The sequence below is a fragment of the Loxodonta africana genome, chromosome 1, assembly GCF_030014295.1.
Source record: "Loxodonta africana isolate mLoxAfr1 chromosome 1, mLoxAfr1.hap2, whole genome shotgun sequence".
Lineage (NCBI taxonomy): Eukaryota > Metazoa > Chordata > Mammalia > Proboscidea > Elephantidae > Loxodonta > Loxodonta africana.
This window is the reverse complement of record NC_087342.1, coordinates 239,367,133-239,392,969: the sequence shown is the minus strand read 5'-3', so window position 1 is coordinate 239,392,969 and position 25,837 is coordinate 239,367,133. Positions and strand designations below refer to the sequence as shown.

The window sequence follows — 25,837 nt, the reverse complement described above, 5'->3', positions numbered from 1 at the left end:
CCCTTCTTTATGGACTAAAGTAGACATAACAAGAGGTGGTGTCTGGTCTCATGTTCAAGCCGTGATCAGAAACACACCAGCATATTTCTGAACCGTTACATAGGAATAAGAAAAAAGAAGATCTGTCTATTAGCAATACCTATTGTCTTTGGAAACCCTGGTGGCATAGTGGTTAAGTGCTATGGCTGCTAACCAAGAGGTCGGTAGTTCGAGTCTGCCAAGCACTCCTTGGAAACTCTATCGGGCAGTTCCACTCTGTCCTGTAGGGTCGCTATGAGTCAGAACCGGCTCGACAGCAGTGGTTTTTTGTTTTTTTTTTTTTTATAGTCTCGAAGCACTAGCTAGTCAGAAGAGCTTGGAAGAGTTGTAACACAGCTTTAAGGTGGGTTCCTGCCCCCAAGAAGGTCATAATCAAGCTTCACAGGAAAGGGCTTGGTGAATGTCTGTGTGATAACCTGTTTTGATGATTATTCATTATCATGGAGATGGTTATGATCAGTTGTTTCCTATATAAATGTTGTGAAAATTGTCTGAAAGCTTTAATCTACGCTTGCAGTAGTTTGCACTTTATCTTAATATTTTTCTTTGATGATTTGGTAGCTCCAGTTATGCAGTCAGCATTTTCCTATAGTAGCTTTTTTCCCCCATCATTATGAATTTAAAATGATAATATTTATATAAAATAAAAATATTTAGTTCCCTTCTCTCCTCACTCTAAAATAACATCTTTGTTAGTTACCTCACCTGCATCCTGGAGGACTTTCAGCCATATCCTTCTATTCAGAAAGGAAGAGAATATTTTGTTTATATCAAAGAAGATTGCAGCTAGCATTCTAAAATTTTCTCAGTCTGACCATCAAAATGATGGGTGATTAAAATGTTGTTAGTTGCCATCCAGTTGGCTCCGACTCAGGGCGGTCCCATAAACAGCAGGACGGAACACAGTCTGGTCCCGCACCACCTTCCCAGTCACTGGTCTGCTTGAGGCCACTGTTGCGGCCACTGTGTATTTTGATTCCAACCTTGGGGGCTCATCTTCCGCCATTTTATGGAACAGTATTCTTTTGTGATCCCCGAGGTTCCCATTGGCTAATTTTTGGAAATAGATCGCCAGGCCTTTCTTCCTAGTCTTCCTAGACACCACTCTCTCGTCAGTTTGTCACACCGTGGTGGTTTGCCTGTTGCTGTGATGCTGGAAGCTATGCTACTGCATGTCAAATACCAGAAGCATCACCCCCAGTGGAGAGGCTTCAGTGGTGCATCCAGACTAAGATGGGCTAGGAAGAAAAAAAAAGCCTGGTTAAAGTGTTACATCTTATAAAACAGTGTCTGTCTTCATTGGATACCAGTAGAAGACAAATTGTTGTCACTCTTGGGGATTTCACTTCTACGGCCATGACAATGGAGGGTTTACGTCTTTGCCTCTATTCAGTCACTCATCCAGTAGTCTTCGGATGCCAGCCCTGGGTGTGTCAGGCCCTCCCCAGCCGTGAGAGAGTTTACGGAGCCACCATCACAGTCACACCTACTTAGTAACCATCCTATATCCAGAGTTAGCACAGGACTCTGTGGACCAGAAACGCCTGCTCTCGTATTTCATGCTATCTGCCGTACCGTGTAAATCTGGTGTTGGTGGCGGTTGCTGTCGAGTCGATTCCGACTCGTGGCGACCCCGTGTGTGCAGAGTAGAACCGCTCCATAGGGTTTTCAAGGCTGTGACCTTGCAGAAGCAGCTCACCAGGCTTTCCTTCCGAGGCACCTCTGGGTGAGTTTGAACCTCCAGCCTTCTGGTTCGTAGTTCAGACCTTCAGCATTTGCACCTCCCAGGGACTCGGGTTGCGTATAAAAAAAATGGGACTCTAAATACTAACATATTTTCCCAAGGTTTCTGCCTCAACAAGAGGCTTACTGACTAGAGTTGAACTCTAGACCCACAAGCTCCGGGCTGTACTAAACACCTTGGAAAAGTAACACACGGAGAGTCAGAAGAAGTATGTGACTCATGTTTGTCTAGTTGAGCCTTCTTATGGCACCCTGTTCTATAATAGACACTACACGGCCCCACAGAGGGCTCGTGGGGCTTGAGGATGAAAGGTCAGACCACCCATAAACATCCGCCGACTGAGTCTTGTTTTGTTCAAGTGTTCTCAGTGTTTTGTAACTGGGTCTCTCCAAAGTTCCTGTGTGTAGAATGTTCAGCAAAGCTGCCTCTCCCAATTGTTCCTTCCTCCTGGTTTGATTGATTTTAGCAAAGTAGAAAATATTTGCTTGCTGCTTAAAAGGAAACCATCGTTAGAAATAACCATTAAAAACACGGTTGTTTATTTCTGGTTTATAATGAGTATTACATTTTGATGGTTTCCATGACTAGAGTATCCTGATACATAAACAAGTTTTGTGACCCCACTGGAAGAAGAATCCATTTTACTTTGTAACTGAGGGAGGGAAAAAAAAAAAAAAATCAACAACCAGGTTGAAATAAATTGCTTGCAAAACTCATTAACCTATACAACTCAGCCAAAAATTAATTTTAAAAGCCAGTTGTTACCAGTGCCTTGTGAAACGTGATATTAAACTCTGTTTTCAAGTCTCTGTTCTCTCAGATAAGAGCAAAAGATTTTCAAAAACATATGATCAAATTTGCAACAAGGAGTTTTCCCTTCGTCTGGTGAAAAAGCAATTAAATTCTTTGATTAGAATGAGAGTCGATTATTATTTTGATTTAATTAATTATTTTTTAATTAATATTATAGTTTTGAGATACGGTAGACTTCCTGAGGTGGAAATTGACCTAAACATTATTATGAGCCAAAAATTATGAGATACTACTTCTTATCTACTAGGATGGCTGTAATTAAAAAAACAAAAAACAGTAACAACAAAAACCTGGAAGTAAAGTGCTAGTAAGGATGTGGAGAAATTGGAACACTCTTCTTGCTAGTAGGAGTGTGAAATGGTGCAGCCAATTTGGAAAACAGTTTAGCGGCTTCTCAGTATGTTAAGCACAGAATTACCGCGTGACCCAGCAATTCCACTCCTAGGTCTGTACATCTAAGGGACTTGAAAGTGGGGAGGGACTCGAGCAGATACCTGCTGGCCATTGCTCATTGCAGCGCTGTTCACAAGAGCTGAAAGGTGTACACAACCCACATGTCCATTAACTGATGGAGAAACCAGACGTGCTATGTGCACGCAGTGGAGCACCGTTCAGCCACAAAGTTCTCATACACACTAGGGCAGGGACAAATCTTGGAAACATTATGCTGAGTGAAGGAAGCCAGGCACAAAAGGTCACATATTGTGGCCTTCATTTATATGAAATCTATCCAGAATGGACAAACCCATAGAAGTTACAGAAAGTAACTTAGTGGCTCGAGGAATGAAAGGATGGGGCGTGGTTACTGAGCAGGCACGAGCTTCCTTTTAGGGGATGAAGGTGTTGTGAAGCCAGATAGTGGTGATGCTCCTGCGTTATGACCATACTTAATGCCCGCTGAATTGTTCACTTTAAAATGGTTAAGATGGTAAATTTTAAGTAATGTGTACCCATTGCCTTTGAGCGGATTCCAATCCATAGCGACCCCATAGGGTTTCCAAGGCTGTAAATCTCAGTGGAACCAGACTGCCACATCTTTCTCTGGCAGAACCACTGGTGGTTTTGAACCACCAACCTTTGGGTTAGTAGTCAATTGCTTTAACCACTGTGCTACCAGGGCTCTTTAGGTTATGTATGGTTTGCCATAATAAAAGAAAAAGATGCTGTTCATGTTTTGAGGATTTAGAAATAGAAATAGTGTCCAGAGTAAAATATCAGTAAGGCCACTGAACAATTAAAGACCTGATTAATTTTTAATTTAACTTCTAGAAGCAGGAAGAGTGAAAATAAAAGAGGAAAAGAAATTAATAACCTGTAAATAAAGCTTCAAGGGGAGAATATTCTCTCTATTAAATTATTTCAAACGTGATTGAAAAGTTGGGGGTGTCTTTACTATTTTGCCTTCTTTAAAGAGGAACATTTAATTTAGTCTAAGGCTGAATTGAAGAGGACTTGAAGCACTTCCTGATGCAGATCAAAGACCACAGCCTTCAGTGGATTGCACCTCAACATAAAAAAAAAAAAAAAGGGAAACAAAAATCCCCACAACTGGACCAATGAGCAACATCATAATAAACGGGAAAAAGATTGAAGTTTTTAAGGATCCATAATCAACAGCCATGGAAGCAGCAGTTAGGAAATCAAAAGACACATTGCATTGGGCAAATCTGCTGCAAAAGACCTCTTTAAAGTGTGGAAAAGCGAAGATGTCACCTTGAGGACTAAGGTGTGCCTGACCCAAGCCATGGTATTATCAATCACATCATATGCGTATGAAAGCTGGAAAATGAATAAGGAAGACTGAAGAAGAACTGATGCCTTTGAATGGTGGTGTTGGTGAGGAATATTGAGTATACCATGGACTTCCAAAAGGACGAATGAATCCATCTTGGTAGAAGTACAACCAGAATGCTCCTTATAGGCAAGGATGGTGGGACTTCGTCTTACATACTTTGGACATGTTTCAGGAGAGACCAGTCCCTGGAGAAGGACATCATGCTTGGTAAAGTAAAGGGTCAGTGAAAAAGAGGAAGACCTTCAGTGAGATGGACTGACACCGTGGCTGCAACAATGGGCTCAAGCATAACAATGATTGTGAGGATGGAGCAGGACCTGGCAGTGTTTCGTTCCGTTGTACACAGGGTCCCTACGAGTCGGAACCAACTCGACGGCACCTAACAACAGCAACAAAGATGTGGGTACATTAAGCATATAATGGTTTAAAGTAATATTCAGAAAACAAGGGAGATGTTACTATCTTGAACATGCAGATCCCCTGATGATTTTGCACATTTCTATATAATTGGTTTGTTGGACAGCTATGCAGACTTCTCAAATAGTAAGGACCCCAAATCTGATTTAACACTAAATATCTGGAATGAGGAACAGTAAACAGTTGGTATGAGACACATTGGGACACCCAACTGTTTAGCACTTGGTTTAACAAGGTGACTGCAAACTGGCTTTGAAGGTGTGACTTACACAGCTGCTGTAATTTCATGCTGCGAAGTCGTAATTGCTTCCTATCACTAAATAATCTGCAAAACGCTAGATGTAAGCTTGCAATTTAATATTCCATTCGACGCGGGAGCTGCAGGTTGGGGGAATATTTGATTGGTTGCAAATGTGAAGTCTTTACTAGAAGAAATCCAAAACTGGGAATGAAGTCGGCAAGTTGCTTGGAAAATTTATGTGCTTTTTTGGCATGTTCTGTGATAATTCAGATATTAGAAATAATTTCTAACTCCATCTGTACCCTCGTAGGGACCTTGCAAGCTGGAACACATATCACTTTTCCTTTCAGGCAGCCAAACCACAGGTTATACTAAAAAAAAAGGAGGACAGGAGTCCACCAAAGCTGTGATTTATCCTCAGTTAAAGCACAGACTACATTAAAACCACATGTTGCTAAGTGCTGGCTGGCTGGGCCAGCATTTAGAATAGGACTTAGGCCCCAGAGCCTGGATGAAAGAGTTTTTTTTTTCCTTAAACGCAGAGGCCCATGAGCACAAGGCGGTGTGTTACCCTAGCGGTCTAGGAAAGCACAAGTCGTACAAAGGTCTTCAAGAATTTTCCGTGGTAGAACCTACACTCAGCCTCCTGCTACCACCAGAGTGATGGCAAAGGGAGCCCGAGTCCTTGAGCCGGTGCCCAGGACGGTGTCGTGCCTGAGCCAGCAGTTTTTAACTACCAGGCAATCAAAACGTTGCCATCGAAAGACCTTGGAGAGCAGACAACATCTGAAGTATCTCTTGCAGCCCCACGCCTTCGAGCTCTCCTCGAGATACAGACACTTGTTATTTGAATCTGGAAACACTTAAGAAAGATTGGGAAACCCGTTCTTTTCAAGCTTCAACATTCAGATGAGCTACATCTCGTGATGGGCCAAAGAAGTCAAACATGTACTTGTGGTGTGCTCCTCAGGCCTGACGCCCATGGTAGCAAACATTATAAAATTCTTCTCGAATGGCAGGGTGTTTTATTCCCCAGAACATGTTTTATTGGCCCTGGTTCACCCGGAGCTCAGCCCTTGTTAATGTTAAGCTCACACCTTTAACTTGTACCGGAAGCCTGAGACCAGCTCCAGTAAGCCCCGAGCTTTCCTGTTCTCAGAGATCTCGGTCCTTGTGTTTTGACAGACAAGAGGAAGAGAAAATTAAAGTAAGACTGAGCCATCTGTTCGTTTGTGCGCCACTACCTTACTTATGGCGATGCAGATCTTGCGTGGCTGATTTTATTGTTTCTGTATTTCTTAAGTCCGTGGGTGGGTACCACCCATCTGTCAGCTTGTCCTAGTGAGGTATCTCACCTGTTGCTGTCCTGGTGGAAGCTGTGCCACTGGTGTTTCAAATATAGGCAGTGGGTTACCAACACCCAGCTTACATATAACCTGTAGTTCTGAACCAACCCCATAAAATCTATTATATTAGGAATTTGAGGTAGAGCAATGGTTCGTAACAACAAACCGGGCGCTACCGGTTCGTAACAACAAACCGGGCACTACTTTGTGAAGTGCATCAAAACATTATTGCTGCATTATTGTGTTAAAAACATTTTAGTGTATCTGGAAGTATTTTTTTAATGTTCTTTATGCATAGAAAGGTACACTATACAGTATATACTGAGACAAACAGTACCTAACTGTTGTGACTTATGTACAAATTTGACTTAAAGATGGACTTAGGAGTGGAACTCATTTGTAATCTGGAGCCTGCCTGTACCTGCAAGGTCACCTGTGCTGGACTGGTTTCAGCAGAGTTTCCAGACTGACAGACTAGGAAGAAAGGCCTGGCAATCTATTTCTGAAAATCAGCCAGTGAAAACCTCTGGATCACAATAGACTAATGTCTGACATTGTGCTGGAAGCTGAGCCCCCTAGGTTGGAAGGCGCTCACAATGCACCAAACCCAAACCAAACCCGTTGCTGTCAAGTCGATTCCAACTCCTAGCAACCCAATAGGACAGAGTAGAGCTGTCACATAGAGTTGCCAGTGAGGGCCTGGTAGATTTGAACTGCCGAGTTTTTGGTTTGCAGCCATTGCTCTTAACCACTACGCCACCAGGGTTTCCTCAAAACACACAGTGGCTGCAAAAATGGACTCCAGCATAGCAACTATCATGAAGATGGCAGGACTGGGCATCACTGTACATAAGGTCACCTTGAGTTGGAGCCGATTCACCAGCAACCACCACCACCACCACCACATTTCCTAATTAGTTTTATCCAGAGTGAGATTCGCTATGCTTGCGTGCTTTTAGACTTACCACTTTTTTCTAGTTTGTTGAGGCAGTATCTTCTGAAGCAGCAGACATAGACTGCACTATGTCAAACTAGAATGTCATGGCAACTTTAACGTGGACACGTGGACATTTGCTGCAGAGTGGGGAGAGGGCTAAGGATATTTGATCCCCTTCTCTGATTTATTTTCAGTCTTTCCTTTTGAAGTTGGAAGAGGCAGAAGCTTAGTATTCACTTTTGAATCCTGCAAAACTGAGATGCAGAGAAAAGAGACAGCTCTCTTCTAAGGAGCATTATTTCGGTTGTATTTCCTCTGAGACTGGCTCCTTGGTGTGATCTTAATTGGGGCTCCTAGACTCACCTCCCCACTGTGTGCCTAGACGTGGTCCCAGTGTGCTTGGGTGGATGTCCTCGTACCCAGAGGAAGCCTGTCTGTAGTGACTAGATGACAGCTAGTGTTTCTCATTTCGAAACCAAGTAGCTCTCGGAGCCTCGGTTCCCTCATTGCTTAAGTGCAGAGAATGGCGTCTGCCCTTTTACCTCACGCCGTTTCATTAGGGTACAGATACGGGTACAATCTGTGGACACACCTGCTTTTCTGCTCAGAGGATCCTTTCGGGCAGCCAGAGAGAATTAAGTAGCCCAAGACAACATTGCCAGCCTTGGGCCTCCGCACTCATCTGTGACTCACGTGTTTGCGCTTTGAAGACGTCGTGTCTGTTCTGTTATCTTCACGTTGCATAACTCCCACCCACTCTGTTCTCTCCCTTAGATGTGTCCAGGTGTGTGGCCGAGAGGAAGTACACCCAGGAGCAAGCCCGGAAGGAGTTCCAGCAGGTGTTCATCCCTGAGTGCAACGATGACGGCACCTACAGCCAGGTGCGTGCCTGGGCTCAGGGAAGGCCACACCTGGGCAGTGGGGGAAGGTGGTGCTGAGGGGGCAGGGCTAAGGAAGTAGGAAATTGTGTTATCCCAGGAAGTTAATTAGTAACAAGACTCATCTTCATAAATGAGCGTGTAAGTGAATTTGTTTATTCTTTACCTGGGGCAGGTGTTTATGTCATTGGCATTGAAGTTCACCTCCATTACTGGGTGAATTTGGTGGGGGCCAGCTTCCTAGTGAGGTGAACCAGCCTATTGCGTAGAACTTAATTCTGGTTCCACTGTATTTCTAAGGGAGTAGACACTGAAAGCTACACTGCTCAAGTGCCAACCCGATAGTTACGGGCGAGGGGGCCAGGCCAAACCAAGCTCAATGTCTTGCCAAGGAGGTGTCCAGAAAGCAACCAAAATGTCTATCTCAGGTGCAATAGTTTAAGCTTGTCAATACTATTATTCCTTTTTCAGAAAAAAAAAAAAAATTCTAACGTGCAATGCTAATTAATAAAGTTTTGGGTGGAGAAGTAAAACATGATCTGCTATCTTAGATGCCCTTGACTCATCAGATCACGGTGAAATTCTGTGTATTTTTGCAACATCCATCTGACCTTAGCAGGAGTGAAGGATGGAGAGAGGTGGGGGTGAAGACAGTGTCTTCTCCGTGTCTGAGGGGTGGTGGGGGGAGCCGACGGAAGGACGTGCTTGGGAGGGGAAGGGAGAGCTGGGTATCCAAGCCCTTCCCCGACTGCCGCTGTCCACCGGTAGCCACCGCGAGCAGTTCTGGCTTCTCTGGCCTCTGGTTCCTCACTGGTTAATGAGGCCGAGGCTGCATCTCACAGGCAGTAAGGATTAGATGGTGCAACAGCTGATGTGCCAGCCCGCCCAGCCTTCACTCACAGCGCCTTTGGTCATTTCTGTCTCTGAAATCCTGTGGTCAGTACCAGGAACTCAAACACAGCACCTACGAAAACACTGCTCACCTGAGACCTTTGTCTCAAATGGAGCTGTAGAGGCGGGTCTGTCTTCCAACAGTGCTCCCAGGAGACTGCCCCACTGTGTTGTTTCTCACAGGTCCAATGCCACAGCTACACGGGATACTGCTGGTGTGTCACGCCCAATGGGAGGCCTATCAGCGGCACGGCCGTGGCCCGCAAGACACCCAGGTGCCCTGGTAGGTTCCATGTCACGTTTGTCGGGAGACACTGCTGCTGACATGAGCGTGCTTCTTTCCTGATCATTGTCTGCTTCTCTCTGTTTTCTCATGATTTAAAAGGAAATTCAGCTTAGGTGGAATTGTGAGGGGGAGTGGGAATGGGTTTTTATCACTGGACAACATATAACATAATATGAAACCTTTTTTTGGGGGGGAAAGGAGAAAAGCAAAGGCGTGTGTTCATAGGTATAAATATGTACATGTATGTATATGCACGTGTATTTACGTATATAGGTGCGTGTTTATACTTGTGTGTATATAGAGATACAGGTCTAAATATAGATACAGGTACAGATGTCTAGATACAGATACAGTTACAGATATCTAGATACAGAATAGATACAGGTACAGATCTAGCCAGGGACAACTTACCAAATGAAGATCTCCCTCAATCTGAACTGTGATGGGTTGACAACTCAGGACTCCTATTTTTTTTCTTTTTTTTTTTAAATAACCGCAAAGATGGTAGTCACCAGTGGATATGACCAAGTGTTTTCTTTGGCAAGAAAAAGTAAATGTTTCTGGCTTTGTATGTATATATTTGCAAAGAAGAAGTGGATAATTCTTCATAGCTCGATTTCCAGACGGTTTATTTGTGGTTTTGTGTTACTCCTGAGACAGTTTGACGCACTCAAGGCAGTAATACTGGCAGGAGGATAATCTACAACGTGGCCTTTTTTCCACGAGTATTTTACCAAAGTGCAATACAGTGTTCGGATTATTTTCATTTGAAAATAATGTGCAGTCCAATTTGGTTAAATTTTGGGGAGACTTATATATATATTTTTTTTATCTGATCACCTATGAAGAATTTTTGTGATCCACCCGTCAAAATCCCTATACCAGACAACCCCCAACAGGCAAAACGCCTCGAATACAATTCTACTGGAGTACATCTTTCCTGAGTTTTCATGTGTAATCAAACGTTGGTATTTGGAATTTACTGTTAGACTTATATTTTATTTAAAGGCAGGCATTTTATTAGGATTTCTGTTCATTATTCAGATACATATCGAACACCCCCGTATTGTTGTTGTTGTTGTTTAGGTGCCTTCCCATCAGTTCCAACTCACAGCGGCCCTGTGCACAACAGAACGATACACAGCCCGGTCCTGCGCCATCCTCACAATTGTTGCTATGTTTGAGTCCATTGTTGCGGCCACTGTGTCAGTCAACACCCCTATAGCCAGGTTAAAATTTGCAATTGCTGATGGCTTCCATAAGAATGAGGAAATACATAATGAACCATGATATAAAACCTAGACCTCAAGTGACTGGGCTATAGGCGTGTACAGTATGCAGTTAAACTATATTTATTTTTTAAAACTGTTGTGTTCTCCTAGACCTACATATGTTGGAGAAAATATTTTTGGTAAACTAACCTTTGCCATTAATAATTATTTTACAAGCTCTTGGAAGGACCAAAAGAAAGACAGACCCTAGCCTTGTTGAATTGACTTCTGCGTTTCCCTCCTTCTGAAAGATACTTTCAGGTTTCTATTTCATTCCATCTGCTTAGCAGCGTTCTGAGCCAAGCTTTATTTAACAAAGGAGGAAACAGAGGGGTATCTGTGTTTTTCTGTGATCTTAGTGATACTGTTGAAAAATTAAGCCATGTCCAAAAGTGCTTTCTTAGAAAGCCATATGCAAAATGGTTGAATTTCTTACAGTCTCCAAATAGCACTTGGTTTCTGGAATCAAATCACCATACTGCCCTCTCGCACTGTTTTTTTCAACCAGGTGTCCGGAACATTTTATGGTATCAAAATGACCCTTCTTTTCACTGCCCACGTTGATGTTTTTGGTCTAAGATACGGGTTACAGAAGAAGCAGCGTTCTCTCCTTTGCTCAACAGCCGGGCATTTATTGTATGGGAAATGCAGTGAGTAGGAAGTGTTCTAGGTTAAGATTACGACAGGTCTCCCTGAGCCATCTCGTCAGGGTGGCTGTCCCCCTTGGGGCTGCCTTAGGAAGTGCTGTCTCATACCCGGGTGGCACTACAGTATATTCTGTAATCCCCACACAGCTATGAGAAACCAAACGCAATCCCCAGATGTATTCCATGCTTTTACTCTGGGGGAAAAACAACAACAACACAAAGAGCCTGAGTGGGAGAGCAGGTGCCTTGCTTGGAACCTTGTGAAAACGGTGTAGCTGTGGGAAATGGTTGAGAGAATTTTGAAATTTAAGGGAAGGCAATAGAAGGATTGGTGTCCCTGGGTGGTGCAAATGATTAACATGCATGGCAGAAGGTTTGCGGTTCCAGGCCACCTAGAGGCAACTCAGGAGAAAGGCCTGGTGATCTATTTCCAAAAAAATTCATCATCAAAAACCCTACGGAGCACAGTTCTCCTCTGACACACGTGGGATCATCCTAAGTCAGAGTTGACTAGGAGCGGAGCACTGCATATATGAATACGCACACACAGAGACACACAGACAGACAGACACAGACACACATGTAGAGACGCACACAGAGAGACGCACCCAGAGAGACGCACACAGAGACACACACAGAGACACAGAGAGACACAGAGAGACACACAGACACACAGAGACACACACACAGACACACACAGAGACGCACACAGAGAGACGCACACAGAGACACACACAGAGACACACAGAGACACACACAGAGATACACACAGACACACAGAGACACACACAGAGACACACAGAGAGATGCACACAGAGAGACGCACACAGAGACACACACAGAGACACACACAGACACACAAAGACACACACAGAGACACACACAGAGACACACACAGAGAGACACACAGAGACACACAGAGAAACACAGAGACACACAGACACAGAGAGAGACACCCAGAGACACACAGAGACACAGACACACAGAGAGACACAGACACACAGACACAGAGAGAGACACACACAGAGAGACGCACACAGAGGCACAGAGACACACACAGACACACAGAGACACAGAGAGACACATAGACACACAGAGACACACACAGAGACACACACAGAGATGCACACAGAGAGACGCACACAGAGACACACAGAGATACACACAGACACACAGAGACACACACAGACACACAGAGAAAGACACACACAGAGAAAGACACACACAGAGACACACACAGAGAGACACACACAGACACAGACACACAGAGAAACACAGAGACACACAGACACAGAGACACCCAGAGACACAGACACACAGAGAGACACACACAGACACACAGACACAGAGAGAGACACACACAGAGACACACAGAGACAGACACACAGAGAGAGACATACACAGAGACACACACAGAGATGCATACACACAGATACACAGAGACATACAGACACACAGATACACACAGAGACACACACAGAGACACACACAGAGACACACACACAGACACACAGAGGCACACACACAGACACACAGAGACACAGACTCACAGAGAGAGAGACACACAGAGACACACACACAGAGACACACAGAGACACAGACACACACACAGACACACACAGAAACACAGACACACAGAGAGAGACACACAGAGACACAGAGACACACAGAGACACACACACAGAGACACAGACACACAGAGAGAGACACACACAGAGAGAGACACACAGAGATGCACACAGAGACACACACAGACACAGAGACACACACAGAGATGCACACACAGAGACACACAGAGATGCACACACAGAGACACACACAGACACACACAGAGACGCACATACACAGACACACACAGAGGTGCACACACAGAGACACAGAGACACACACAGAGACACACAGAAACACAGAGACACACAGAGACACACACAGAGACACAGAGACACACACAGAGACACACACAAACACACAGAGACACACACAGACACACAGATACACAGAGACACACAGAGAGACACACAGACACACACAGAGACACACACAGACACGCAGACACACAGAGAGACACACACACAGAGAGACACACACAGACACACACACAGACAAGTTTATGATATGCTTGTGCATAATATAAATTAATTTCTCCCTGAATGTTGACGCAACCCTCAAAAATAATGCAGAACGCATCACTATGTGTGAGATTGTTATTAACAGGAAGGGTCGAGCTGGCCAAGGTTTCCATCTGCAAGCACCAGGGAACTCAGTTTCCCGGTGCGTCCTCAGCCCCTCGTGGCGTGTTGACCGGCACATGTGACAGCTGAAATGGGTCACCCACTGCCTGTAAGTGATACCAGTGATTTCCATTAAGTTTGTTAAAATCGAGAAAGAGTCTCCATTCATTAAACGATTAACTTCATTGTTCAACAGTTATATTTTGACCTGCAATTCACACTGAGCTTACTGTACAAGTGCACTATAAACATTGGAAAGTCAGAAAAATTAGCTGTAAATAGTAGCTCACTTAGAATGTGTATGTATGCGTGAATATTACACAAACATGCAGATTTCACCATGAGGCAGGCTACCTGGGGCGGGGGCACCCGAAATGCACTTATTGGTGTGATTTCAGTAGGACAGAGGAGGGTCCCTGTTCCAAGAAAGACCTTCAAAAGGGGATGAATCCTTTTAGTTGACAATTATATATTTTTAAGCCATTAATGCACATGGCTGGTGCAGACGGCTAAGGGCCCACCTAGCACCTGAAAGGTTGGTGGTTGTAACCCAGAGGCGCCTCGGAAGAAAGGCCAGGCAGTCTGATTCCGAAAGGTCACAGCCTTAAAAACCCCATGGAGCACAGTTCTACTCTGCACACATGGGTCGCCAGGAGTCGGAATTGACTTGACGGAAACGATCAGCAACAACCAACAGTCCATGTGGCCGATTTCTCTAAGGATGGCCAGTTTGGAGCTGATGACTAATTAGGGCAGATTTTCGCATCTAGTGGGTGATCTGCTCTGTCACTATTTCTAGCCTCTGCAGCTCGGCTCCCAGAGTGGAGATCAACCTGTAAGAGGTGCACCAGGGCGATAGCCCTGACGGTCATTTTTCTTCTTGTGTTTTCTCATCAGCCAGGCACAAGAGACGGCGAGGTGGGGTGGGCAAGGAGCCTTAAGGGAGTACTCTTGGGGTCAGAGGGGTATATTAAATGGCAAACGGCAAATCCCCCTTAGAGAGCTCTAGGGCCAGCAGGCTGCTCTGTAGGCCGTATCCAGCTGCACCTCCATGTCTGGCCTGCTGAAGGGCAGGATTTATCACCAGGAGGTTTCCATGCTCCCAGAGCCCCGAGGATGGGACCCCTGGTCTGTAGCTGGCCTCCATTCAGGGTGTCACCTCACGCACTAGCATAAACGGCAGAGAGCCCCCTCCTCATTCCCTCTGTGTCCCAAGTGCCCGCCAGGTGGGTGGGGCTCACGGTCTGCACCTGTACAGGTGACTTATCTCTGTTCTGAAGGGGATGCTCCCCATTGTTTAAGATTGGGGCCAGGCGAGGACTTAAAAACAAAGGATCTTTTTCCAAGGGAGAATTCTTGTAGCGGGCCTATTCTGTGTTATTTGGAAATGGCTGCAGGCTTTTAATCTCATCTCTCTTCTGTAACTGTGCACCCAAGCCAAGAGCTTGCCCCTGGCATGAGTACAAAGTCCCTTCAGCTACTGTAAAGTGAACCTGCGTGCACGGATGTCTGATATTACCATGGCCAAGGAATCGGTTCTGTTTGTGAGGTAAGCTACAGATTTCCCTGTTCAGAGACAGGAGTGGAAACGCCTCAGAAGCACAGCCAGGGAAGCTCTTCTTAAGATTCCTTCCACCCCCTTCCCAACCCCCGCATTCTGAAAATCCCAAACCGGGGGCTGCACGTCACAGTTACGGGTTGAACGTTTCTGGTGAAGGTGCGGAAGTCGCCTTGTTGAAGCTGACATAACAGCGTCTAGTTTCAAGCAGTTCTTTCACAGAGCAGAGAAAAGCAAGTCGCTTCGTTGTCCTGTGTGTTTCCTACTGAGCTTTATAACATCAAGGATCTGAAGTTTTACTTTAATTGCAGAGGACTTTTCACTCCTGGTCAGGGATGAGCGGGTGAGTGGTCTTCTGGCGTAACTTTGTAGGGTCTGAAGGTGAACCTCTGCTCCTGGGCACTCGGATTGTGTATTCCAGAGATTGCCAAATTGGAAATCTTCTCGTGAAGGCCTATTTTTAAATGACAGAAATATCTTAAGTTGGGTCAAATAATAGTTCAATATATAAGTTACATTGACTATGATACCTGCATTTTCCTACGATGCCAAAGTTTTGGCCTCCACTTAATATGGAGGAACTCATGTTTGTTCGTGGAGCCCTGGTGGTGCAGTGGTTAAGAGCTATGCCTGCTAACTAAAAGGTCGGCAGTTCAACTCCACCAGCTGCTCCTTGGAAACCCTATGAGGCCGTTTTACTCTGTGCTTTAGGGTCACTATGAGTCAGAATCCACTCAACAGCAACGAGTTTGTTTTGTTTTGTTTATGTTTGTTGGAGCGCCCTAAAAGATTTCTGAAAATTTTCACTTTATAAAAAGAAAACCAGTTGCCGTTGAGTTCACTCCAATTCGTGGCGTCCCCATGTGCTTCACAGCAGAACTGTGCTCTATAGGGTTTTCAGTGGCTGATTTTTCAGAAGCAGATTACCAGGCCTTTCACGGTGCTTCTAGGTGGACTTGAACCTTCAGCCTTTTGGTGAGCAGCTGTACCACCCAGGGCTCCTTATAAAGAGAAGCTAACTTTATTTTTTTCCTGATTTAATTTCCCCGGCTCCACGTTAAGGTCCCTATTTAAATAAGGAGCTTGAAGGAAACATTCAGAACAACTGAAATGAACGGGATGGCTGCTGCTGATTTCCAGTACTGCCGAAGTATTTCCTTATAAAAGTTATGAAAGCGCAGATTGGAAGTTGCTTCATTTGAATTGGAACTGATCAAAGAGAAGGTGGTTTTTTCCGCAAAATGTTCTTTTTTTTTTTTTTTCCTGTGGGCTTAGCAGCTCTTTTCCTGAAAAGTGATAGTTTTAAAATAAAGCATTTCCATTCACAAGGAAATGGGAAAGCAAACGACTTTAACGGTCATTGGAAACTGTTCAGTGGAGATGAAGCCAGTCATAGATGATAACTTGGCACTTCAAGTGTCAATAAAACAATAAAACATGAATCTGAGTTTTATTTAAAAAACAAACTTATGAAGTGATTTTTTAGTGAACACATAAAGTATATTTGCCCAGGAATACTTCTCAGTATGAAAGTTCTTGCAGTATTGAGAAAATTCATTGTACAGCCACAATGAGGCAAAATAAGGGCAGGATTTGATTCAACCAACACAGAACGTTCAAATTTTCCAGTAAAAATCCCAGACTGTGGGAATTTCTGATGGTATTTCACTGATATTGAGAATTTTGAAAACAGTTAGATAAAAGGGTCGAGGGAAAGTCCTCAGGGAGCGGCTATCATGCCCAGCAGGAGACTTCACACGAGTTGAGGGTCAGCACAAGGACCTGGGTCCAGGCACATTGGCCTGTAGAGCCAGGAGCCCTGTCTTTTCAAGTTCTGATTTGCACTTCTTTGTTTTTATGATTTGGAGGTGTCTTTTAAAAATTTGGACATGTTTGGAATTATTCAGCTGCCTGAGGGACAGCGTTGCTGTGCTGTTGTTTCCCTCACTCCTTTGTGAGGCACCGAGGCGTCCAGCACTGGTGTTTTCGTCGTAGTCTGCTCAGCGTGCCTTTAGCGTGGTGGCTAGTTCGTGGCTGAAACTCTCATTAGCTTAAGAGAGTGCTCCATAAACTGCGTCCACCTGGTGCCTGCCCCGCCTGGTCCACACAGGCTTTTCTCTAACGTCTGCTCGTATTTAGTAAAACTTTCTAAGGAAAAGTAAGAGGCATTTCAGAAGTAAATGATCCCAGTTTACAGTGTCACTCAGAGAAGAATGGACTCTTGGTGCCCTTCCAGAGACATTCTAGCATCTGAAAGGAGGAAGGAGCCTGGCGGCACAACGGTTAAGTGCTCAGCTGCTAACTGAGTGGCTTCTCGGGAGAAAAGACATAGCAGTCTGTTCCTGTAAAGATTTCAGCCTAGAAAATCCTATGGGGCAGTTCTACTCTGTCCTAGAGGGTCGCTGTGAGTCAGAATCTACTTGATGGCACACAGGAACAGCAGATATTCTTTATCAAGTATATATTGCCTTTATAACAGAAAAATATATTGTCAGATACAAGAAGGTCTGGCCTCCAGGTGGGGCTGGTGGTCCCGCTGAGCATGATATTGCTGTCATTCTTGACCCCTGTCACCCGAGACCGAAAACAAAGGTGCAGAAGGGCTGGGTCCCTGGTGCAGGGCACACATGGAAGTCCATCCAGATGCCGAGTCATGACTTACAGAGGACGGCTGTGCCCTGGCAGCCGGCAGCCTTGCTCGTCTTCACACTGACCACAGGGCCAAAGCCCAAGCCCAGAGGGAACAGGTCCTGGCAGGCACCCAGCAGCCTTGCTCCTCTTTGTAGAGGCCATGGGACCAAAGCCCAACCCCAGAGGGAGCAGATCCTCCCTGAGACCCAGCAAGGCCATCTTGTGAGGAGCTGCGGTGGGCCTCCTCATCGCTGCTGCCTTCCTGAGCACAGAACACCCTGTGTTGGGCTCCACTGCCCTGGGACAGTAGCCACCTACCTCTTGGTGAGGAGGACAGCCCACACCCCCCAGTACCACTGCAGACTAGGACACACAGCCTACCTTCATGAGAGTCAGCTCCTCAAGGTGGTGTGGCCATGGCTGGTTCTATCTATCACCGCCCCTGGTCGATTGTTGTACAGAGGGACTGGGGTGCAGTGGTAGACACCTGCCAGCCTGGCTCATTGTCTGCTTAGGTGATCCACTATGGGATTCCCTGGGGCTCACTGTGTCCCAGGCTACACTGTGGGCATATGGATCACACCTGGGGGTACCACTGAGCTGCTGCATGGGGACCACATGGCTCCCAGCTCATGGCTGGAGAGGATGCTCCAGGAAGCACAGTCCCTGCCGAGTATGTTGCTCTCCTTTCATGTTCCAGCCTTCTGTGGGGAGGCACATAACTCTTCATCCTTGGGAAGGAGACAGGGCAGGTGACAGGCCTTCAGCACCCAGGACCTTACTGCTTGGGGACAGGGCAGGTGACAGGCCTTCAGCACCCAGGACCTCAGTGTGTTGCTCACATGACCCCCTGAGTTAGAGATCATCCAGGCAGGAGTAAGCAGATGGCATTGAGAAGGCCCAGCACTTCTTACCAGGGAGGGAAGGGCAAAGCAGGGACCATGAGACCTTAGGGGCAGTGCTTCCCTAGACCTCTGCCCCCAAGGGCCTCGGGGTCAGGAGGCTGCTCAGGTTCCTAACAGAGACAGATTTGCCCAGAAAACTCAGGAAGGATGTGGCCCTCTTGGTGCCTTTTCATTTGTTTCTTTGTTTTTCCTTCCTCCTCGTCCCCAGCCTCGTTTTTCCCCCTTCCCTACCTGCCTGCCTTCCTTCCTTTCTTCCTCCCTCCCCCCACTCCCTTCCTTCCAGGGTGTTCGGTAGGGTTGGTGTCACCCCCCATGGACCTCCTCCTCTACCAGACCATCCAGAATCCTTAGTAATATTTTTGTAGTAATGTTACTCATAAATCGCTATTCTCATCTATCACTCCTTTTCCTTTAATTACTACCTTCTTCTCAAAAAAGTTTTTGATAAAGGTTCACAAATACTAATTGCCAAAATATTGTAGCTAAAACACCAGAAAATCCAACAGAATCAGCGACAATAAAAACACGGGCAGCAAGGAAAACCACAGCTTGTGCTTGGAGCAGGTACAGACATAATCACGTGAGTCACAGTGTCACTGCAGTCGGGTCACAATGGCAGCCCTGACCAGAACGCATTAGAAGCTTCAAAAAGTAAACTAGCATAAGCCTTGTGGGTATATTGACACATATAAACTGGGCTTAAGAAAAATGGTTTTGTTGTAAAGAACTGCAGGGATATTTTTATAGATGGTCATTTGCTGTCATCCCCTCTGACACAGTCACCTGGTGCGGTCCACACCCCTGTACCCCCCCCAGTGACATCACCGCCTTCCCCCCGCCATCCCTCCCTCCGTTACTCTTTCTTTTTCTTGCTGAAGAAAAGCCACCTGCTGTTGTAAATCTGCCTCACGAAGTGAGATTTCCAAAAGGGGATAAATCACAGGAACTGCTTGTTTAACTCCATGGAAGGCACCGTCAGTCCCTGGGCCGAGCAAGTGCTCCGCACGGTGGCCTGACCCCATTAAACCCTCTTGCTGCCCCGCTAACTGCAAATATCACAGACCCTGCTTTTCTCATTTATTGTAAAAGTTCATCAAGTACTTGTGAAAGGAGCTTGTCTGAGACCACCAACTCTTTCAGCAAAATCCTGTATTCTCCCCTGGGACGTTTTGGCAACACGTTGTTGTTGCTGAGGGTAGCTGGATTTGAACCAGTTTCCTAGGACTAAAGACTTCCTTGCTCATTATTCCCCCCTAAAACCATAGACATTTTCCTCATACTGTATTTTTGTTGTTTTTGTATGCCCTAATTGCTAAAAAACAAAACAAAAAAAAACACCCTTTTTGAAATAGCATTTAGACAGGATAAGAATTTACAATGGAAGACATTCAAATGTGTCCCTAGGAACCCAAGGGAAAGGTGCATCCTTGGGGAGTGTCTTTGTGAGAACGAGTAATGATGAGAGTGTGAAGGTACAGCTGACCAACGCATGGTTTGCAAACCCATTTACTGTCCTCCAAAAGATTGTGTGCATCACCCTGAACTTCTAGACCCCCTCTCTGCACCCACGTGTTAGGGTCCTGTCTGTCAGCAGCACCTGGGAGTTCGTCTCTAATCCTTATCTCTAGGAAAATGTAATAAAAGAATGTTGATAGCAGTTTTGGCTCTGGGTCCATGATAGTTTGCATGGTTTTCTCATCATGTGGAGAGGATGCTAAGTTGTGCCCCACGTCCCCAAGGACACAGTGGGAGCAGGAAGTGTGGGGAGAAGCCTTTTTTCTAGAGGCAGTGAAAAGATGCAGTCAATGTGAACAAAATCATGTACGCAATGTTCATTCCAACGCTGTTCACGATAGCCAGAAGGTGGAAACAGCCCAAGTATACATCAATGAGTCAATGCGCACACAAACTGTGGTACGTCATACAATGGAGTATTACTCAACCAGAAAGAGAAACAAAGTCCGGATACACGTTACAACAAGGATGGACCTTGAAAACCTGATGCTGAGTGAAATAAGCCAGACACAAGAGGAAAAATATTGTATGACCTCACTTACATGAACTACCTAGATTAGGCAAATGTGTGGAGACCAAAGTTAATTAATGGTTACCAGGAGTGGGTGGGCGTGGGATAGGGGGATCAGTGCTTAGGGGCACTGAGTTTCTGTTATGGGTGATGGAAAAATTAGGGAACAGATAGAGCTAATGCTGTATAACATGGTGAACGCAACCAACGTTACAGAATTGTGCATGTAGGAAATGTTGACATGGCAGGTGTATCATTGTATGTATATTTACCACACACACACACACACACACACACACACACACACACACACACACACCCTATTGGATCTCTTCCAAATTCTGTGCTGCAAAAAACAGTTGAATCTTGGAGCAGATTATCAAGGGAAGCTTGGCTCTGTTTTAAAATGATTTCTTACATATTAAGAACAAAATAAAAAATTATTTTTGATAGACTTATTTAAGCAGATGCAGATTGGATTCAGGGCCTAGATGAGCAAGACACACTGTAGGTTAGGGTTGGGGAGAGAGAGATTGCCTCCGGCAGAGGCAGGCCCTTGTTAAGTGTTATATCCTGGAAGGCATCCACTAATGGAATTTTCCGTGGGGAGTGTGGGCTGTTTTTTTTTAGTGTGGGTTGTTTTGACATTAGGTTAAAAAATGGTACCTGAATTCAATTTTGAACCCCTCTCACAAGGGAGTTCAAGTGGTGGCTTAGGAGTTTCACACTTAGCCCACAATAGAAAGCCCTGCATAGGTCTGTTCAGAAATGTTAGGGGTATATGGTTAGTTCCAGTCCACAGTGGGAAACATGTTTCTTTGACTCACTGCAGGAACACATCTAAAAATGAGCTGATGACTGAGAGACACAAACTCTTTAAGAAATCTGGGTTTGTAAATGGAGGACAAGTAAGGGTGAGACAGGAGAGTGGGGTTTTGAAAGCTTTCTGTGGTGGCCACGTGGAGGGGGCCGAGGCAGCATTATTTCACGGGGGATAGTGAGAAACAAAGCAGAAAAAACACAGCTGCTGTTGCTGATTCCGACTCATGCCGACCCTGTGTATTCCAGCACAGGGCTGCGATCCAGAGGGTTTTGAATGACTAATTTTCCGGAAGCAGATTTCCAGGCGCTCCTTCCAAGGTGCCCCTCAGTGGACTTCAACTTCCAACCTTCTGGTTAGCAGCCGAGCAGGTTAACTGTTTGCACCACCCAGGGACTCCCTCCAGAGTTAAAATCTGGCATTTTTGATGCCTGGAAACCATGGAACGTTTCACCAAATGGTAACAGTGACAGTTGGGAAATGGCTTGCGTTATTGTCCAAATCCAAATCTGTTGCTGTTGAGTCGATTCCAACTCGTGTAGGACAGAGTAGAACTGCCCCATAGAGTTTCCAGGGAGCAGCTGGTGGATTCAAATTGCTGACCTTTTGGTTGGCAGCCAAGCTCTTAACCACTGCACCACGAGGGCTCCTACACTATTGTAAACACTTAAAAATGGTCTAAAAGTAGATGGACCGGGAAAATGGTGATCCTTTGATCCACTGGCAAAATTAACTCTGCAAATGCTTCGCTCAGTAACTTCACCGACACGTGCGTGGGCCGGGAGAGGACTGGCGTGTCTCCTGATGGCCGTGCTCAGGCCTGGGACATGGGCAGCGGATGATCAAGAATGTCCACATGTCAACCACCACCTCTCTCGAGACGTCTACAACATGGCGGACACCCGCCTGTGGAAATGGGTGTTGTGCAATGGTTGTATTTTGTTCCTTTAAGCATGTGAGAGCCCATAACCTTAGTGTGATTGAGTCAACACCTCCAGTCAATAAGTGATGCCCACGAGTTTATTTCCCTGCCGTCAGCAGTCCTTGAGTGTAATGACTTTCTCTACACTGCCCCACAACATTTGTTTTACTGTACTTTCTCCAAGAAACTGGGCAGACACTCACAAAACATCTCAGAGTGTGTGTCTTTAATGTAAACGTGGGCCTGTACCCCAGAGTCATATTCAGAATTTAAAAATAAATTTCAAGTTCCCTTCCATGAGAACTCTTTGTTAAGTAGTATTACCTAGCACGCGCCTAATTCTAAATGAATTCTGAAGAGAATATCCTGAGCTAAACTCCCAGTTAGTTCTGAACAGACTTTCCCCCCCTCTTTTAGGTGTAGTAATGATAGGGGAAATAGTTGGTACTACAGCAATTTTGATCGATTGGAAAAAGAAGAATACTGCATATTTGTAATATAAATCTTGTAGTATAAGTGTTAAAAAAAAATATGTCACAATTTACTTGGTCCACCTTAATATTTCCTGGACTCCTCTGCAAAAAGATAGCTCTTCAGTGTTCTTTTCTGTAAGTTGGAATCAAGCTGAAATCTGGGCTTTTAATTGGCTTTAGTTTCATAATTTGTTTATTTAAAAAGCCTTCTAATCTAATTATCTACACTAGTTCAGCATGGTGACACATGTTTAGAAGGTTATTTTGACACTTTTCAGAGGCATAACTGTAATCTCATGGTTGAAGGGTCTCACATACTTGCTCAGCTAGTTAACCGCGGGCTTAGGAGCTAACCTAGTCTAGAGCTCGTTACTGCAGATGGCACTGTCCCCTCAGGGCGCTGGGTTGTGTGCAATTTAACTGGAAAGTGCCAAGCACTGGGAACTAATCAAGGTGGAGTGGAGTGGCTGTGTGACATAGTAACTGATGACACGTGATACCGAAACGTAATTTCACTTCTTACCTTCTTCATTTAGGCTCTGTAAATGAGAAGCTGCCACCACGAGAAGGCACAGGAAAAACAGGTAACTATCTTAAATGAATTTCCCTGATGGAACAGGACGTCTAATCCAATCGGCTCCTTAATATGTCCTGTTTCTCAAGTTCAGAATTAAACATTTTTTTAGTAACGGTAGAAGGAGCCCTGGTGGTACAAAAGTTAAACACTTGGCTCCTAATCAGAATGTTGGGGTTGGAACCCACCAGTGGCTCCGTGGGAGAAAGACCTGGAAGTCTGCACCCATAAAGATTAAAAAACCTTGTGGGCACTCCTACTCCGTCACATGGGGTCACTATGAGTTGAAATCAACTGGACAGCAATCAACAGTAACTGTAATGGTAGTGAGAGCCGAGATGGTTGTTAATGAAGTATTCATTCAGCAAACATTTATTCAAGATTTATTCTTGCCAGCCGCTTTGCTGGGTGCTGGGCATAGAATCTTCCAGAAGGGCCATGTGTCCAGACCAGGGGCTTAGGACTGGGCTATGACAGGACCACTTGTAGATGGTGTGAAAGATGGAGTCATGGGCACTGCTATGAGAACCTGGTGCAGTGGCCATGGAGAGGGGTCAAGGACTCAGTGTCCCAGTTCTCTAGGTGTCCTGCAGTGTGCCATCTTGGGTACCTCTGGTGAAGGTGTCCCAACTATTCCTCACAGGGAAGAAGGACACTTTTCCCTTCCACAACAGTTGCTTCCTCTGCCCCTGGAATCAAATAGAGAGCCAACCATTCTCCCTGTAGCTTACAGGTTCGTCTTCCTGTGGCTAGAGCTTGCCTGCTGTGACCTTGCTCATTCTGTTTTCTTTGCCCTTTCTTTGGCTTCCACCCTTTAGAACCAGTGACAGTTCTCTGCTTTTTAGTCTTAGATCAACCTTTGAAGTCAGAAGCCATTTTTATAAAACTTTAGAGTTATTAACACATCATTAACAAAGCATCTTGGCTCTCACTGCTATTAGTAGTAACAAGGTGAAATTATGTTATGGAACCAAAGTCTTAGGCACTCTCCTTTTTTTAATTTTTTTCTGATGTAGTTTATCGTACACTGAACCAGTTGTTACTGAGTGCTGTGGAGTCGATTCTGACTCGTAGAGAACCAGTAGCAGAGATAAAAGTACTGTGAAAGCCCAATATTCTCTAGTTGTATAGACTCCAGCTCCCTGGGTACCTGTCGAACCTGTGGTAGACACTGTCCCTGCCCTAGGGGCTTCACCATTTGTCTTAGTTATCTAGTGCTGCTGTAACACAAATACCACAAGTGGGTGGCTTTAACATGAAGTCACTTATTTTCTCATAGCTTCAGGAGGCTAGATGTCAGTTCAGGCCACCAGTTCTAGAGGAAGCCTCTCTCTGTCCACTTGGAGAAAGTCCTTGTCTCAGCTTCTGTAGCTTCTCGGCACTTCTTGGAGATCTTCACATGGCATCTGTCTCTCTCCCCTTTGGGTGTGTTTCTCTCTGCATTCAATCTGCTCTTTTATATCCCAAAAGTGATTGGCTTAAGACACACACTACGCTGACTTGGTCTCACTGATATGACAAAGAAAACCCTATCCCCAAATGGGATTACAGCCACAAGTATGTGGGTTAGAATTTACAGCACATATTTTAGGGAGACACAATTGAATCCATAACATAGTCTCTTTGTATTATTAATGTGTGATATTGCCATATATTGTATTATTAACGTGTTGTATTGTCATATGTGGTATTATTGACGTGTGGTATCGTCGTGTGTCATATTATTGACATGTGGTATTGTCGTGTGTCATATTATTGACGTGTGGTATCGTGTGTCATATTGACGTGTGGTATTGTCATGTGTCATATTATTGATGTGTGGTATCGTTGTGTGTCATATTATTTATTGACATGTAGTATCATCGTGTGTCATATTGGTGTGTGGTACTGTCATGTGTCATATTATTGACGTGTAGGATCGTGTGTCATGTTATTGACGTGTAGTATTGTCGTGTGTCATATTATTGACATGTGGTATTGTCATGTGTCATATTATTGACGTGTAGTATCGTGTGTCATATTATTGATGTGTGGTATTGTCGTGTGTCACATTATTGACATGTAGTATTGTCGTGTGTCAAATTATTGATGTGTGGTATTGTCGTGTGTCATATTACTGACGTGTAGTATCGTGTGTCATATTTTGACGTGTAGTATTGTCGTGTGTCATATTGACATGTAGTGTTGTGTGTCATATTATTGACGTGTAGTATTGTGTGTCATATTACTGACATGTGGTATTGTCGTGTGTCATATTATTTAAGTATGGTATTGTCATATGTTGTATTATTGACATGTGGTGTTGTCGTATGTCGTATCATTGATGTGTGGTGTTGTCGTATTATTGACGTGTGGTATTTTCATATATTATTAACATGTGGTATTGTCGTAT

At 44.9% G+C, this 25,837-nt stretch overlaps 1 protein-coding gene across 1 annotated transcript in view; it reads left to right on the top strand.

Annotated features, from left to right (window-relative positions):
- SMOC2 (SPARC related modular calcium binding 2) overlaps positions 1-25,837 on the top strand; it is a gene marked incomplete at its 5' end in the record, with an annotated part of 191,831 nt that overhangs the window by 14,411 nt on the left and 151,583 nt on the right. The window contains 3 exons of the mRNA XM_064293301.1: positions 8,107-8,213; positions 9,285-9,384; positions 23,408-23,455. Of these exons, the coding sequence (XP_064149371.1) occupies positions 8,107-8,213; positions 9,285-9,384; positions 23,408-23,455 (255 nt within the window). The remainder of the gene's footprint in view (positions 1-8,106; positions 8,214-9,284; positions 9,385-23,407; positions 23,456-25,837) is intronic.